The following is a 17,306-nucleotide window of genomic DNA, read 5'->3' on the forward strand; positions in this document are numbered from 1 at the left end:
CAAAGAGTGAGGCCATTCTTAAAGATCAGGAAAACATCTGCAAAGAGCAGCAGTGCCCAAGCCTGCTGAACCCAGAACACAGCAGCATGCAATGCAGCCCAGGACGCATCCCTACCCATTCATTATTCACGCTGCACACTTGCTGGCCCTATTTTCCAAGCGCATAATTGATAGGGGGAGGAGCCTGGTTGCCTTCAGTAGAAAGCAGTCTTCTCAAATGAACTGAGCCATTACTGTTGGCTCTGAGATGTATTTCCTATACATCAGGAATTATATTTCTTAGACATTAGGTGAAATTAGGGGAAAAAAAGATTTGGCTGGCTGTGGTGTTGTGTGCCTATAGTTATATAGCCTGGGCTACATACTGAGATCCAGCCTCAAATAACCAAACCAAACCAACCAAGAGCAAAAGACAACCTAAACAACAACAACAACAACAACAACAACAACAACAACAAAACGACAACAACGAACACTAACCTAAAAGCTGAGAGACATAGTTCAGAGATAAAGCATTTGCCTAACATCTCTGCACCGTTCTGGGCTGACTCAGCACTGCCAACACAAGACAAGATAAGCTGTTTGTTATTTATTAGCATGAAGGATGGCTTGTCCCAGTAAGGAATGTCAAGAAGCCATCTTGGTAACCAGAGCAGTGCAGCATGAATTCAGTGTGGGACCTGACAGCAGTCAGGCAAGAATGTAGGGTGGAAGGTCACTGGATTGATGATTGATGGGTTTACCAGGACAGTGATCTAACCCAGCCAGCCAGGAGCTCTGATGAACAGAGGCACCAGAGTAAGCAGGTGGCAGCGTTCTACTAGAAATGCATTTTGCCTTTCTTTCTTTTAAGACAGGCTCTCATGTGACAGGCTGACCTCAAAGTCATTAGGTAGCTGGGGGTGGCCTTGAACTGCTGGTTCTTCTGCCTCTACCTCCTACATGCTGCAATCTCAGGTCTCTGCCACCATGCTTGGCCAACTTCACCAAATTTTATAAGAAGGAAGGAGCTGAGGATGGTTATGGCATGCCTTTAATCCCAATACTCGGGCGGCAGAAACAGTTGGATTTCTGTTATAGGGAGTTCCCGGCCAGCCATGGCTATAGAGAGAGAAGCTGTCTCAAAAAGATACAGAAAGCTAAATGTGGTTTTTGTCTTGTATTAAAATCAAGGGCTTGGGATGGAGAGATGGCTCAGTGGTTAAGAGCACTGGCTGCTCTTCCAGAGGTCCTGAGTTCAATTCCCAGCAACCACATGGTGGCTCACAACCATCTGTAACAGGATCTGATGCCCTCTTCTGGTGTGTCTGAGGAAAGCTACAGTGTACTCATATATACTAAGTAAATGAATAAGTCTAAAAAAAAAAAAAGGGCTGCCTGATGCAGTGGTACCGACCTGTAATTCCAACACCCAGAAGACAGAGGAAGATGGACTGTCAGTTCAAGGCCATGTCAGCCTACATTGAAATTCCATTAAAAAACAAAAACAAAACAAAACCCCGCCAAACTATGGAGCACAGCAGTGTGTGCCTGTAGTCCCAGATACACAGGAAGCTCCGTCAGGAGGATCACCATGTCCAAGAGCACAAGGACAGCCTGCCCTCTTCCTACCCTCAAATCAAATTTTGATACACAAAATTTAAAATCAGTGCCAATAACACACAGACTAAATTAAGGATTTTCGAGGGGTGTGGTGGGGCATGCAGGCCTTTAATCCTAACACAGAAGTAGGCGGATTTTTGTCAGTTCGAGGTCAACCTGGTCTACAGAGTGAGTTCCAGGACAACCAGGGCTGAACAGAGAAACCCTGTCTTGAAAAACAAATCATTTATGGAGATTCCCGTCAAGCAAAGATGGAGTTCAATGCTATCTGCAAGGCTTGCAGCGCCTCTGCCTTCTGCCCTGTAAGGGCCCTGTGGAGCAAAGACCTCAGGGATTGAAGAAAGACCATGGCTGAGAAGCAGCCGGAGCGAAGACAGACAAGGTACAAACCCTAATCCCTGTCCCAAACTCAACTCCATCAACAACCTGAGAGTGGTGAGGAGCAGTGGAGGAGGAGAGCAGCCTACTCCTCAGGAATCCAAGCACACATCTCAGCTGTACGGACACACAGACCCACGGAAGAGAGGCCAGGGCCTGCAGCCTCAGGGCACAAACCTGTCTGGCTTTTCCTTTTCCTGTTCTGCACTGTGGAAAAGAGGGACAATGGCTGAAATGATAAAGTGCTCACCCTGATAAAGCACAGGGACGTTTCCCTTCTGGCAGAGGCAAACAAGGGCTGTAAATCAGAACCTTTAGTCTCAGAAACATTCTGTTTTCTACACCAAACTGCAATCTTGTATTTTGCTTATCTGGTGGAGGAACACAGTCCCCTGCCCAGAATAAAACAGGAAATGAAACAGAACTGAAGACTGCACTGCCCTTTATAATTCTACAGACAAAAACCTGACTTCTGAACCTAGATAGAAAATTTAGACCACAGATGTTTTCAACACATAATTACTATGTAGCATGCCAAAGAGAAAAACACATCTCCACAGGTTTAGACCCAAGAAAGGGTGAGTAATTTACTTACTGTGGCAAAATTCCAAACCCAAACCTTTGAATTTTCAAGTCATAAAAACTTTATTTTGTATAGGACAGACATGCACATAATTTTAGATTTTAGCAGTGGCTATCTCATGCTAATGGCTCTTGCTGGGGAGCCTCTCTTTGCATATTTTTCCCTAATTAAGGTCACAGCATAAACAAATGTCCTGCCTGCAAGTGGAAAATATTAATCTTGTACTATTTACTTCTGGAGTAATGGAGTTATAAACTTGATTATTCCAATAAATGGAACTGTATTTAAAAATAACTTTTTATTTAATGTGGCTTAACAACGAAGCCCAATAAATTTAATTGGGCCACACAGCTGGTAGATGCCAGCATCGGGATAAAACCTAGCTTTGTTTTAAGCTAAAGTCTGTATTTTTGAAAACCTTATCGAAAAATGAATAAATAAAGCCCAACCCCTCCCCCAAAGAAAGAGGGTGGCTGTTACTCACGCAAGAAATGGGCTTCGTTTTAGTAAATGAGCAAGACAGAAGGAGAGTTAATGATGAGGCCTCAGAGGTGACAAACGGACATGAACAGGTTGGGCACGAGAAGGGATGAGCTGGAGACACGGGTAAAGCACTTTCCACGAAAGCAGAGGACCTGAGTTTGATTCCCAGCACCCATGTAAAAAACTGAGGAGAGTGGCATGGCTCGTGCTCGCAATCCCAGCACCGGGAAGGAGAGGCAGGTGAGTCCCTGGAGCTCATGGACCAGGCCAGCCCAGCTAAACTGGTAAGTTTCAGGTTCAGTGAGAGAGCCTGTTTCAAAAACCAAGGTGGGGGGGGTTGGGGATTTAGCTCAGTGGTAGAGCGCTTGCCTAGTAATCGCAAGGCCCTGGGTTCGGTCCCCAGCTCCGGGAAAAGAAAAAAAAAAAAAAAAAACACAAGGTGGGGGAGCAATCTGATGCCCACAAGAAAGCGCACATGCATCTGCATGTACACACATACTGCACACATATTGATACATGCAAAAGGAAAACAAATGTAGACTCAGAAAACATGCAGAAGTTCGTAGTATTGTATATTTTTAAAGATTTATTTATTTAATCTATATGAGCGCTCTATATGCCTGCACGGCAGAAGAGGGCATTAGACCCATTGCAGATGACTATGAGCCACAAGGTGGTTGTTGGAAATTGAACTTCAGGACCTCTAGAAGTGTAGTCAGTGGGTTTTTTTTGTTTGTTTGTTTTGTTTTTTAAATTAGAATTTTTTTGTTTACATTTCAAATGATATCCCCTTTTCCCAGACAGTCAGTGCTCTTAACCACTGAACCATGTCTCCAGCCCTCATTGTATTTTTTTAAATTTACATATAAAAATTCATTTTATTACATAAGAATGCCTGCATTTGGGCTGGAGAGATGGCTCAGTGGTTAAGAGCACTGACTGCTCTTTCAGAGGTCCTGAGTTCAAATCCCAGCAACAACATGGTGGCTCACAACCATCTGTATTGAGATCTGATGCCCTTTTCTGATGTGTCTGAAGATAGCTACAGTGTACTTATATGTAATAAATAAATCTTTAAAAAAATTAAAAAGAAAAAAGAATACCTGCATGTATGTATGTGCACCACACACGTGCCTAGTACACATAGGGTCCAAAACAAGGCATTGGAACTCCTGAAATGGAGTTGCACACAGTTGTAAACTGCCAAGAAAACTTCCCATGAACTGGGAATAGGGCACAGGTCCCTCAGAAGGGCAGTAGGAGCTCCTAACCAGCGAGACAGCTCTCTAGTCCTGCACTTTTGCTTTAAATAGTAAGTTACACTGGAACAGTCCAATATCCATTAATCAGTAAATGGATAAGCAAAACACAGTAAGTTTTTCATTTGTTTTTTTTTTCCTTTTTAAACATTTATTATTTTTGCCATGCTGAGAAATCAACTTAGGGCCCCACAGATGTTAGGGGATCATTGAGCTGCGTTCCCAGCCCTAATTCTTAAATTTTTAAAATATGTTCCTCAACACAACATATTCAGTGCCTTACAGAAACGAACTTCTGACACATCCCAAAGAATACGACCAAACTTTCCAAACAAGCGCAGTGAAAGGAGGCGGCCTCAAGGCTGTCCACTGTGCTTTTATGAGGTGAGGAACAGAAGAAAACATAGACAGAGAACGGGACAGAGCGTAACGTCGTGTTGGGGGTGGCATGGGAGTTTTTGTTTTCTGGGACCAGGTCTTGCTAGACAGTCTTGAATGACCTGGTACTTACTAATGTGCCCCAAACTAGCCTAGAAATTGGAGCCATCCTCCTGCCTCAGCTGGAATTACAGGTTGTGATAGTTCAAATGAGAATGGTCCCCACAGGCTAATATATTTGAATCCTTAGTCAATCAGTCGGTGGGCTGTTTTTGGAAGGATTAGGCGTGGCTTTGCTGGAGGAAGTGTGTCAGCAAGAATGTGAGGTTTAAAAAGCCCATGCCTGGGGTTGGGGATTTAGCTCAGTGGTAGAGCGCTTGCCTAGCAACCGCAAGGCCCTGGGTTTGGTCCCCAGCTCCGAAAAAAAAGAAAAGAAAAGAAAAAAAAAGCCCATGCCAGGCCCAGTATCTTGACCTGTTTGCGGTTTCTCCACTACTGTACCAGCACCACATCTGCCTGCTTCCCACCACGATGATGATAACGGACCAAGCCTCTGAAACTAAAAGCAAGCCCTATAGTTAATGCTTTCTTTTGTAAGAGTTGCCATGGTGTCTCTTCACAACAGACCAGTGAGTTAAGACAAAGGTGTCTGCCACTGTGCCTGGTGGGAATTAATTAATTGCATGGTGGGGCATTTTGGAGGACTAAAATGTTCTCAACTGGATTTGTGGTCATGGTGATCAAGACCACCCATATTTAACATTTACAAGTTAATTTAAGACTGCTAAATTCTTTCCAAATTGGCTGTAACACGTTACATTTTCCCTTAGCAATTCATAAGGGCTCTAATCTCTCTGCATCGACATTTGATAATGTCTGCCTTTCTTTATTTTATGCATCCTAAAGGGTATAAGGTGGCATCTCATTAATGTTGAGGTGTTTGTTTTGGTGGGGAGAGAGGGAAGAGACAGGGTCATGTGTAATCCAGACTAGCCTCCTCCAACTTGCTATGTAGACAAGAATAGCCTTGAACTCCTGACCCTCTTGTCTTCACCTCCTAAATGCTGGGATTACAGGTAAGCTCCTGTGTGCCTGACAGTTTCCTCATGGACATTTCCACCATACTTCTCAGTGACCATGACTGCAGGCTCATGTAATTACATCTCTCTCTGTCTTGTCTTCTCAGCTCCTCCGTGTCACCTTTAATTATATGTATGTGTGTAAGTGTGTGCATGGGAGAGAGGGTGGCTGCAGAGGCCAGTGTTGGTTCCCCAGGAGCTAGAGTTACAGATGGTGTGAGCCTCCTGCTGTAGCTGCTGGGAACTGAGGTCCTGTGCAAGAGCAGGCTGAGCTCTTGACCACTGAGCCATTCTAGCCCAGTGTCGTCCTCCTCTTCCTTATCCTAGTCGTCTTTCTCCTCTTTTTTTTTCTTTTTAAAGATTTATTTATTATATAGAAGTACACTGCTGCTGTCTTCAGACACACCAGAAGAGGGCATCAAACCCCATTGGAGATGGTTGTGAGCCACCATGTGGTTGATGGGATTTGAACTCAGGACCTCTGGAAGAGCAGTCAGTGCTCTTAACCACTAAGCCATCTCACCATCTCTCCACCTCCTCCTCCTCTTCCTCCCCCCACCCCTCTCTCTGGTTTTTCAAATCAGTTTTCTCTGTATAGCCCTGGCTGTCCTGGAACTAGAACTACAGACCAGCCTGACCTCAAACTCAAATAGGTCTACCTGTCTCTGCCTCCCAAGTGCTGGGATTAAAGGCACCCACCTCTAGTGTCTTTTTTTCTAAAGATTTTCTGTAATAGTGTAAGTGATGTGTACATGAGAGTCTATTTGTGGGCATGTACATGTGAGCGCTGGAGTCCACAGAGGCCATTGGATCCCCTGGAGCTTGAGTTAGAGACGGTTGTAAGCTGCCTGATGTGAGTGCTGGGTATTGAACTTGGGTCCTCTGGAAGAGCACTGCGTGCTTTCATCCACTAAGCCATTTCTCAGGTTTCTTTTTGTTTGTTTGCTATTTTGCCTTGTTTTTCGAGACAGGGTTTCTGTGTAGTCCTGGCTGTACTGAAACTAGCTTTGTAGACCAGGCTGGCCTCAAACTCACACAGATCCACCTGTCTCTGCCTTCCAGGTGCTGGGTTTGAAGGCATGTGCCATTACCAGCCTCCCATAATACCTTTTGCTTTTATTTTCTTCTTTGCTTTTTTTGTTTTCTTTGAAGGAACCTAAGTTCTATATTTTCACTTGTGTGGGTTGGGCTTTTGAGAGCTAGGATAGAGCTGAGTGGCAGAACACAGGTCCTAGCATCTGTAAGGCCCTGGGTTCAAGTCCCAGCATTGAGACAACAAAAAGATGTCACTGGATTGTGTTTTTGGTGTCATTCCTAGATTTCTGGATAATCCAAATCAAATACTTTCTCCTATATCTGCTATGATTTTTATATTTAACTTTTAGCTTTAGGTTTGAAAGGTAACTTCCTTAGTATATAATTCACCTAATTTAAACTGTATAACCCAGGTAGAGTGACACGTTTATAATCCCAGCATTTAGGAAGTGGAAGGGAGATCTATCCTCACAGGGGCCGCAGAGATGGCTCAGCCCTCTCTAGCTAGCAGTACTGGCTACTCTTCCAGAGGATGAGGGTTCATTCACTCCCTAGTACCCACAACTCACAGCTCACAACTGTCTCTAACTTCAGTTTCAGTGTCTCCTCACACAGACACACGTGCAGGCAAAACATCAATGCACAGCAAAGTAAAATCATAATTAAAAGAAAGAACATGGGGGTTGGGGATTTAGCTCAGTGGTAGAGTGCTTGCCTAGCAAGCGCAAGGCCCTGGGTTCAGTCCCCAGCTCCGGAAAAAAAAAGAAAAGAAAAGAAAGAACATGGAGTTGGGGATTTAGCTCAGTGGTAGAGCGCTTGCCTAGGAAGCGCAAGGCCCTGGGTTCGGTCCCCAGCTCTGAAAAAAAGAACCAAAAAAAAAAAAAAGACTACTCTCTAAAACTCCAAGTTAGCCCAGTCTCTCACACATGCTTTGACACCTACACTCCAAGCAAAAAAAAAGAAAAAAAAAAAAAAGAAAAAAAAGAAAAAGAAAGAACATATTCTATGGGGAAAAATGATACAAAAGGATATATCCTCACCAACATAGCAAGTTCCAGTCCAGCCTGAGCTATATGGGCCTTCATCTCAAAAAATATACATATGCACACACACACACAATGTATGTATATATGTGAGAGTCCATGTGTGGGTACGTGCATGTGAGCGCCGGAGTGCACATTCAGGTAAATGGCGTGGGTTTTGTACTGCACTGGGGGCTGAGTACAATTCACCCTTATCTAATTTTAGAACATTCTTACTACCCTAAGAGAAACACATTAACAGTCATGCTTCTCTCCCCTCCTCAGCCTCTGGTGAATCTACTTTGTCTCTGCATTTCTTTCTCTTCTGACGTTTCATGTTGACTGCATTCGGTGTGACATCTTGAATCCCGGGCCCTTTACTCAGCATGTCTATGTTGTCGCCCATGTTGAAGCATCGGCGTTGCTCTCCCCCACTGCCCGGGAATATTCCTTTGTGTGGGTACCGTGCTTACACGCTGTTGTTCCGTTCATTCGTCGGCTGAGTCATTTCTACCTTTCGCTATTATGAAAGTGATCTGTGCAAACGCCGTGTGAATGTACTCCTTTGGGTGATGGGCACACACAAGGATGGTCTGACTGCTGAGTCACATGGTAACTAACCGCTTGAGAAATTCTGAGATTGTTTAAAACTGGTTCTCTTTTCTGATTCTGATGCTAGATCTCACACTGGCCCAGGCTGACTTACGCCATAGCCCAGGCTACCCTCCAACATTGAAGTGTTCCTCTTACTTAATGCTGAGATAGATTCCTGTGAGAGCCACCGTGTCTTGTGGGTAGAGTTCCGGAGCTTCCATCTGGTCCACATCCTTTTTCTTTTTTTTTTTTCTTTTTTTCCGGAGCTGGGGACTGAACCCAGGGCCTTGCGCTTGCTAGGCAAGCGCGCTACCACTGAGCTAAATCCCCAACCCCTTGGTCCACATCCTTAACAATGCTTGTTACTATTTTGTTTCTCAATTAACAGCTATCTTGATGGGTGTGACTTACTGTCTAATTGTAGTTTACTTTTGGGAGGGTGAAGGACTATCTCTGTAACCCAGGCTAGGCTTAGAATCTTCTTGCATTAACCTCCTGAGAACTGAGATTATAGGCATGCGTCCATGCCCACACCTAGGGTAGAAACTCTCTCTCTCTCTCTCTCTTTCTCTCTCTCTCTCTCTCTCTCTCTCTTCATGTGCTTCTAAGCCATTGTCTTTTTTTTTTTTTTTGAGAAATGTCTAGAAAGTACTTTGCCTTTTTAAATAATTTATTGTTTTTATTTATGTGCATTGGTATCTTGCATGCTTGTATGTCTATGTGAGGGTGTGAGTTAGTCTTGAGCTGCCATGTAGGTGCTGGGAATTGAACCTTGGTCCTCTGGAAGAACAGCCACTGCTCTTAACTGCTGAGCCACCTCACCAGCCCCCATTAATAAAAGTTTTTTCTTTGGTTTTTGCGGGGTGCAGATGTTTTTGTTTTTCAAGGCAGGGTTTCTCTGTATACCCTTGGCTGTCCTGGAAATCACTCTGTAGACCAAGCTGCCCCTGGAACTCAGAGATCTGCCTGCCTCTGCCTCCCAAGTGCCAGGATTAAAGGTATGAGCTACCAAGTCCAGTTAATCTGGCTTTCACGCTATTACAGAAGTTCTTTGTGTATTCCAGATAAAAATCCTTTACTGTATGTATGACTTGAAAATGTTTCTTTTCATTCTTTGGATTGTCTTCTCACATTATGATCCATTTTGAGTCAAATTTTTGGCTATGTCAAGAAAAGGATCTGAGTTCTCCACCCCTGCTGCTCTCACACACAGCCAAGTGCTCTGCCACTGAGCTACATTCCAGCTTATGGAGGGTCAAGTCCACCATATTATCTGCTAGTATAAAACTATCCTGGCACTATTTTATTCCTCCCCACAAACTGTTTTTGATAAAGTCAGTAATCCCAATACTTCACAAGTACAGCGGAAAGATCAGGAGAAGTTCAAAGTCAGTACAGACTACATGAATACATGAAACTTTCTCAAAAAAAAAAAAAAGAAGTCCATTGATAACAAATGTATTTATTCCAGGCTCAGACTTTCCTGCCATTGATGTAAAATATACCTTTGATCCACCGATACCATAGTGTCTTTTTTTTTTTTTTTCCTTTTTTTTTCGGAGCTGGGGACCGAACCCAGGGCCTTGCACTTGCTAGGCAAGCGCCCTACCACTGAGCTAAATCCCCAACCCCCCATATTGTCTTTTAAAGTATCTTTTAAAGATTTAATTTTTAAAAATGCTGTATGTGTGTGTGTGTGTGTGCGCGCGCACATGAGTGCAGATGCAAGGAATAAATGCAAAAGACGGAGTTAAATTCTCTGGAGCTGAGGTTACAGGTGGTTGGGAGCTACCCCTGTATGGGTGCTGGGAACTGATTTTCGTCCTCTGCTGAGAGCAGTCTAAGTTCCTAACTGTTGAGCCATTCCTCCAACTTGTCTTAAGAACTCTCTTTTAATAGCACCAGAAATTACACTCAGGACCTCCTTGTGTATCCCGGGCAAGCATTCTACTACTGAACCATATTCCTAGCACTCATATATTGTCTTAATTTCTCTATCTCTGTGGTTGTTTTTAAGGTTTTGAAAAGTAGGGGCTGGGGATTTAGCTCAGTGGTAGAGCGCTTACCTAGGAAGCGCAAGGCCCTGGGTTTGGTCCCCAGCTCCGGAAAAAAAAGAACCACAAAAAAAAAAACAAAAAACAACTTTTCAAAACCTTTTTTTTTTTTTTTTTTTTGGTTCTTTTTTTTCCGGAGCTGGGGACCGAACCCAGGGCCTTGCGCTTCCTAGGTAAGCGCTCTACCACTGAGCTAAATCCCCAGCCCCGAAAAGTATTTTTTAATGTGTATGGGTCTTTGGCTTGCACATATCTGTACGCCACGTGAATACCTGGTCCCTGAGGAGGCTGAAAGAGGGTACTGGTTGCCCTGAGAACGGAGTTAATGGTTGTGAGTCACTGTATAGGTACTGGGAATTGAACAGGATCCTTGAAAATGCATACAGTGCTGTTCACTGCTGAGCCATCGTTCACAGCGATGCGAACTATTTATTTATTTATTTATTTATTTATTTATTTATTTATTTAATTTATTTATTTTTCGGAGCTGGGGACCGAACCCAGGGCCTTGCACTCGTTAGGCAAGTGCTCTACTGCTGAGCTAAATCCCCAACCCGAACTATTTATTTTTAAATCAACAATCCCAGGTCATCTTCAGCTGCATCCCAGGCCAGCATGGGCTACAGACGACTCTGTCAAAAAGCGGCAGGTGGTGTGTGTGTGGCACTGGCTGCATCCTAGTTCGTAGAATGCTAGCTGCCCATCTCTCATATGAACAGAGCCCTGGATCTGCTCCCTCAGGCCTGTAATTCTAGTACTTGAAGGGGTGTGTGTGCATGTGTGCTCGTGCACGTGCGTGCAGGAGGCCAAGGAGCTCAATGTCTTCCTCAGCTAAATGGTAAATTCAAGGCCAATGTGGGAGGCCTGAAACCCTGCCTTGGAAAAAAAGAAAAATGTATGTCAAAAGCAGGTGTTCTTTCCTTGCTTCTGATATTAGCAGGGAAGTGCTCGGGATCACCATATTCCTGGTGTTATTTCCTGTGGAAGTCCTTCATCAGCCTAAGGAAGTTCCTTTCTAGGCCTGATTTGGCAAGTATTGTTGGTTTTATTTTGTTTAGTTTTTAGAGACAGGGTTTCTCTGTGTAGCTCTGGCTGTCCCAGAACTCACTCTCTGTGTAGACCAGGCTGGCCTCGAACCCACAGAGAGCCGCCTGCTTCTACCTCCCAAGTGCTGGAGTTAAAGGTTTTTGTTGTTGGTTTTTTTTTTTTGTTTTTTTTGTTTTTTTTTTTTTTTTTTTGTTCTTTTTTTCGGAGCTGGGGACCGAACCCAGGGCCTTGCGCTTCCTAGGCAAGCGCTCTACCACTGAGCTAAATCCCCAACCCCGGGTTAAAGGTTTTTAATCACAGATGGATGGAGGTTCTAGCAAATGTGTTGTCCAAATCGACTGATGTAATCGAGTAGCTTTTGTACTTTATTTTCCTGGTTCGGGGTCTATTAACACCAACGGACGTAGACTAAACAGGGTTCACACTAACAGGACAGACAGGGCCTGCTTGACTCTGCACTCTTCTATTTCTTCATGTACACAGCTTCCTCTGACACGAAATGATTAGCAATGAACTTTTTGGAAGAAGTGTAATTTTTAAATAGTGATTTTTTTAAAAAAAGACTGTATAGTTATTACTTTTTAAAAATGTGTTTCAGCATTCTTACAAACACTAAAAATTCTAGCTTAGGAAGACTAATTAAAACAGCCAAGTGCAAATCCTCGTCACTTGCCCCGAGGCGGGGCAAGAGCTCATACTGCTCTTGCAGAGGTCACGACTTCAGTGCCAGCACCCGCCCTGGGTAGCTCACAACTGCCTTCATGCCTACCACAGCAGCTCCAAGGAGTCCAATGCCGCTGCATCCACAGGCATTCACACACACACACACACACACACACACACACACACACACACACACACAAATAGATTCTTCTTTTAAGAGCAAGCCACCGGGGCTGGGGATTTAGCTCAGTGGTAGAGCGCTTACCTAGGAAGCACAAGGCCCTGGGTTCGGTCCCCAGCTCCGAAAAAAAGAACCAAAAAAAAAAAAAAAAAAAAAGCAAGCCACCATGTTTATATTATAGATGTCAACTTGCCTAGGTGGTAATTTCCAAAGCCTGTCCTAACACTAGTGTAAATATCGCTGTGAGGGATGTGGGATGTGTGACATCAAACAGGACACAGTGGACACTCAGTGGAATGGACTAAAGCTGTCTGTCCGTCAGTGTAATTCGTTGGAAGAACACCTAGCTACCATGCACGAAGTCCTGGGTTTAGTCTCCAGCACCATCAAACAAATATTAGTCTAAAATCACGGTATGGTGGCTCACCCCTGCAGTCCTAGCACAGAGACTTATGGAAGAACTAGGATTGATGGAACTTGCCTGGGATTCAAGAACTTGAGAGGTGGAAGAGAGAACCAGAGGTTCAACGTTGCTTGGCTACGTCACGTGTTTTAAGGTCGGCCTGGATTATGTGTAAGACCCTATCTCAAAGGGGAAAAAATAGATTTTTTTTTTTTAAGTTTAGGGCCAAACGAGTCATGGTACATGAATCCCCATTTAAACAAAAGGAAGGGAAAAGGGGGAAGAAAGGAAACAAAAACTTAAGGACAACCAGGAAGACACAACAGGACTGTTTTTAAAAACCAAACCAAACACTTTCACGCCTAGCTGGGGTGTAGTTTAGCTGGTAAGTGTGTTTGCCTAGAATATAAGAAATCCTGGGTTGAAGCATTATATACTCAGCCTCATGGTGAGTTCCTATGCTCCCAGTACTTGAGGGGATCAGAAGTTCAAGTCATCCTTGGCTACAAAAGTCAGTCAGAAGCCAGCCAGTGCTAAAGGAGACCCTGTTTCAAAATAACAGTTAAAAAAAAATAGGTAAGAGAGTTAAAATTAGATAAATCATTTCAGAGATTGGCAGAGTGGGGAGCATGGGTTTGAACTGTTAAACACTGAATGTGTTAGTAAGAAAGGAGGCTCATGTTTGTAATCCTTGCCTTTGGGAAGAGGCTAAGGCAGGAAGATTATTTCAGGTGTGTGGCTCACCTACGCTACAAGGTGAGATTCAGGCCAACCTGACCTACAGTGTGAGATCCGGTCTCAAAAACGGGTTCCACCCCCCACCCCCAAAGGTTTAGCTTGTTCCATTATTCCCCTTGTATTTCTCCTACCACCCGTTGGGAAGAGGCTCTCTGATGTCTACCATCACTGATCCCCATGCGTGAAGGAAGGGTAACTCTTCTCCTGAGGCAGCCAACTCTATCACAAACTCCAAGCTCAGCAAAACAGATCCATATTCTGATCGATAAGAAGCTAAGGGACTTAGGAGGGAGAACCTACTGCTGCTTTGTGGTTTTGTTTTTTTCCATAATTGCCCTGGCTGTACTGGAACTCGGTTTGTAGATCGGGCTGGCCTTGAACTGGGATTAAAGGCCTGCACCACCACACCTGGCTTCAGATTTGTGTTCTTAAGAAACAAAATGCAAGTCGGGTATCCTGGCTCGCTTTTGTAATCCTACCACTGGCGAGGGAGGCTAGGTCCGCCTCCCTCTGTTGTTGTATTGGTTTTATTTTGTTTGAGACAGTTTCAATGTGTAGCCCAGGCTGACCCTACATTTAACCATCTTGCTTCAGCCTTCAGGGCGCTAAGATAAAAGTAACCACACAGAGTGCTACTTTTTAACAGATAAAAGTAACCATAGAGTCACAATTAGCAAGAGGTTTATTAAAAACACTAACAACCCGCTGCTGAACGTCAGACATCACTCCTTTCTGCTAGGGTTCATTCTCTGGCACACAAGCAGGGAGAAAGGGAGCTGTTGGCACTCACTCCGCAGGGAGGCAGGTTTATTGTCCCAGCTTCCACCTGGCAGAAACTGGATGTACCGCTGAGAAATCAGCTCGACTCATTAGCATGTCTTTATTCTACCAGAGGGAGAACGGGATCCTGCCCAATTCTGACACCTCACTCACCACGCCACCACCAAAACCCACATCAGATCCTCAAGCCAGAGGAAGGTGGTAGACATGGGTCCCAGGGGTCCTGAGATCAGCAAGGAAAAAAAAAATGACAAAGGACAAGTAGTCGGGTCATTCGCCAGCAGCTCCGGCGGCAATCCTCACTCAAGTGGACTACTTTCTCATCCGCTGTCAAAACTCTCCTGCAAATGCTGATGATAGAGGCACGGACCGTTTCAAGTGACGGTGTGTGACAGAAAACACTTCTGCCCGGGTCTCCAGCCATCCCCTTGACAGAAACCAGGAAAGGGGCAATCCAAGTGACTCTTGTCACATTCGCACCCATCTCTTTTAACTTAGTTTCTCCCCTCTGACAGCCTCCGGAACAAGCTAAGGGCTGCATAAGCAAGTTCGTCCTCCCTCAGCCCCCACTTCTCACGCCCGCAGAAACGCACTCCTAACTGTCCCAGAGGCTAGGATGCGACAGCCCAGGGACAACACCTGGTCCAAGTGCCTGTCAGGGATGCCTCTGCAACCCGCAGCCACTGCAACGCCGCATCCCCGGCGGCGCGCATCCCTGTCGCAGAGCAGATTATCACCGAGGACGCGAGCGGTGACCTCGGTGACCCCGCGGGCACCTTGCGGTCCTCTGCGCGGCGTCGCCCGGGATAGGGATGGGGGGCACCCCTGCCCTGTATCCCGAAGACCTCCCCCGCTCCGAGGCCGACTCCCGGTCGCCCGGGCCACCGCGTCGCCCGCCCGCAGCATCCGACGCGCGGCCTCCCCTCCGCCCGGCCCGCGGCGCGCGCCCGGCCCTCACCGGACTTGGGCGGGTAGCGGTACACGGAATTGGACGGGATGTCCACCTCCTCCACGCCCGCGTGCTGCCGGCTCGTCAGGGCCCCCATGGCCGCTGCGAGGGATCGCGGCGTCGCCCGGGCTCTGGCGTCCGAGCCTCAGCGCGCCGGCCCGTCGCACGCCCGGTGCGGGGGTCGGCTGTCCGCCGCGGCCCGCTCGGCTGAGGCGCTGCTGCGGCTGAGGCTGCGGGGAGCGGCCCGCACGGTGCGCACCATCCTCCGCCGGACACCGCGGCGGCGCCTCTGCCTGAGGGGGCTGCGGGGCTGAGCCGGGGGGCGCCGCCGCCTCAGACCGCGTGATGTCAGCGGCCGCAGGCGCGCGGGGGGACCGCGGCGGCCTCAGCCAATGGGGCGGCGGGGCGGGAGCGCCCGCTGACCGACCAGCCAATGGGAAGCGAGCTGCGGTGGGAGCCGGCGGCGCGAGCTTCGCGCGGAGGCTGCGGCGCGGACGCGGCCCGGGGCTCAGCGTCAGCTGCTCCGCCACGGCTGAGAGCCCCGACCGCGACGGACAGAAGAAGCGTAGTCCCCGCCACGCTGGAGCAGTGTCCGGGTGGGATTATCGCTCCGAGTGTGCCTCCCCCGCGGCTCCGGGGAGGCCTGCCTCGAGCTCGCGCGCCTTTGTCCCTGAGTCCCACAGCGAGCCGCCCCGCCCTGGCAGCCAGAGCCCCACCTCCTCCGCATCTGTCGAGGTCAGGGGCCAGCGGCGAGCATTCACATCCCTCATGCCCCTACCGCCTGAACCCCAAGTACTTTGCCAACCTCAGGTCCCAGGTGTCAGCAAGATAGCATAGGGATGCTGGGATGATGCTCTTAAGATGTGGCCATCCCTCCGTAAACGCCGTTTGTACCCTCCCTTCCTGGACAGCTCCCGTAGCCTTTAGGGTTCGGATTGGTAGGCATCAACTCAAGATAGTCACTTTGAGCCTGTCCCTTATGAACTCTTCTCTGGAGCCACTAGAAAGAGCCTTGTGTGACTTATCAGTGAGGAGTCCTCGAATAAAAAGGATTGAATCAAAAGGGGATCCGGTAGGGCAGACCTGGGGCTTCCCTACACACACACACACACACACACACACACACACACACACACACACACACACACACACACACACACACACACACAGGCAGGCGGAAGACGTCATCACTCAGTTAATTACAGACATTTCTGTATTTGTGGGTACGATGAGGTTTTGGGTTTTTTGTTTTTGTTTTTGTTTCTCTGGAGCAGGGACTGCTCAGCAAGAATCTGAAATGTTCCAACATGACATCAACTTTTAACACCATACAGAGTAATTTGGGGTGACTGATTCCCTTGTTAAGGTTTGTGAAACTGTTTTATAGATATCTCTCTCTCTCTCTCTCTCTCTCTCTCTCTCTCTCTCTCTCTCTGTGTGTGTGTGTGTGTGTGTGTGTGTGTGTGTGTGTGTGTATGAGTTTTGCAGGGGGTGTAGTTTAAGTTTTTTGTTGTTAGCATTTTATTTGTGTGTTGTATCACCAGGTAATTTCAGAGTTCAAAGGACAACTTCCAGAAGTCTTTTCTCTCCTTCAACTGTGGATTCTGGGGACATACTGCAGTTCCTCAGGCTTGGTAGGCACCTTTCTTTTTTTTCTTTTTTTTTTTTTTTCGGAGCTGGGGACCGAACCCAGGGCCTTGTGCTTCCTAGGTAAGCGCTCTACCACTGAGCTAAATCCCCAGCCCCTGGCACCTTTCTTTACCCTGCCCCTCTCCTCCCATCTCTGGAGACCAAATCTCATGTGGCTCATGCTGACCCAGAACTTTTTGTAACTGATGTGGCCTTGAATTTCCCATTCTCCTGCCTCTGCCTCCGAAGCGTATTTTGAATTTTTATTCACCTGAATTTAACTGGCTCTGTGTTAAAGTTACTTAAGAAAAAAATGCCGGGGTTGGGGATTTAGCTCAGTGGTAGAGCGCTTGCCTAGGAAGCGCAAGGCCCTGGGTTCGGTCCCCAGCTCCGAAAAAAAGAACCAAAAAAAAAAAAAAGAAAAAAATGCCTTGGTTTCCTCCAAGGTT

General features: G+C 46.5%; 1 protein-coding gene across 6 annotated transcripts in view; it reads right to left on the minus strand.

The window, feature by feature from the left end:
- Rnf157 (ring finger protein 157) overlaps nt 1–15,612 on the minus strand; it is a 67,897-nt gene extending 52,285 nt beyond the window's left edge. For 2 of the 6 annotated variants that reach the window (XM_039087475.2, XM_063269860.1), the window contains exon 1: nt 15,238–15,610. In XM_039087475.2, coding sequence (XP_038943403.1) covers nt 15,238–15,325 — 88 coding nt within the window. In that variant the 5' untranslated portion in view covers nt 15,326–15,610. Of the gene's footprint in view, nt 1–15,237 lie in introns of all 6 variants that reach the window. The other 4 variants (XM_039087472.2, NM_001419669.1, XM_039087474.2 and 1 more) reach the window with 4 other exon arrangements.
- Nucleotides 15,613–17,306: the final 1,694 nt, after the last annotated feature.

Source organism: Rattus norvegicus, chromosome 10 (genome assembly GCF_036323735.1).
Source record: "Rattus norvegicus strain BN/NHsdMcwi chromosome 10, GRCr8, whole genome shotgun sequence".
Lineage (NCBI taxonomy): Eukaryota > Metazoa > Chordata > Mammalia > Rodentia > Muridae > Rattus > Rattus norvegicus.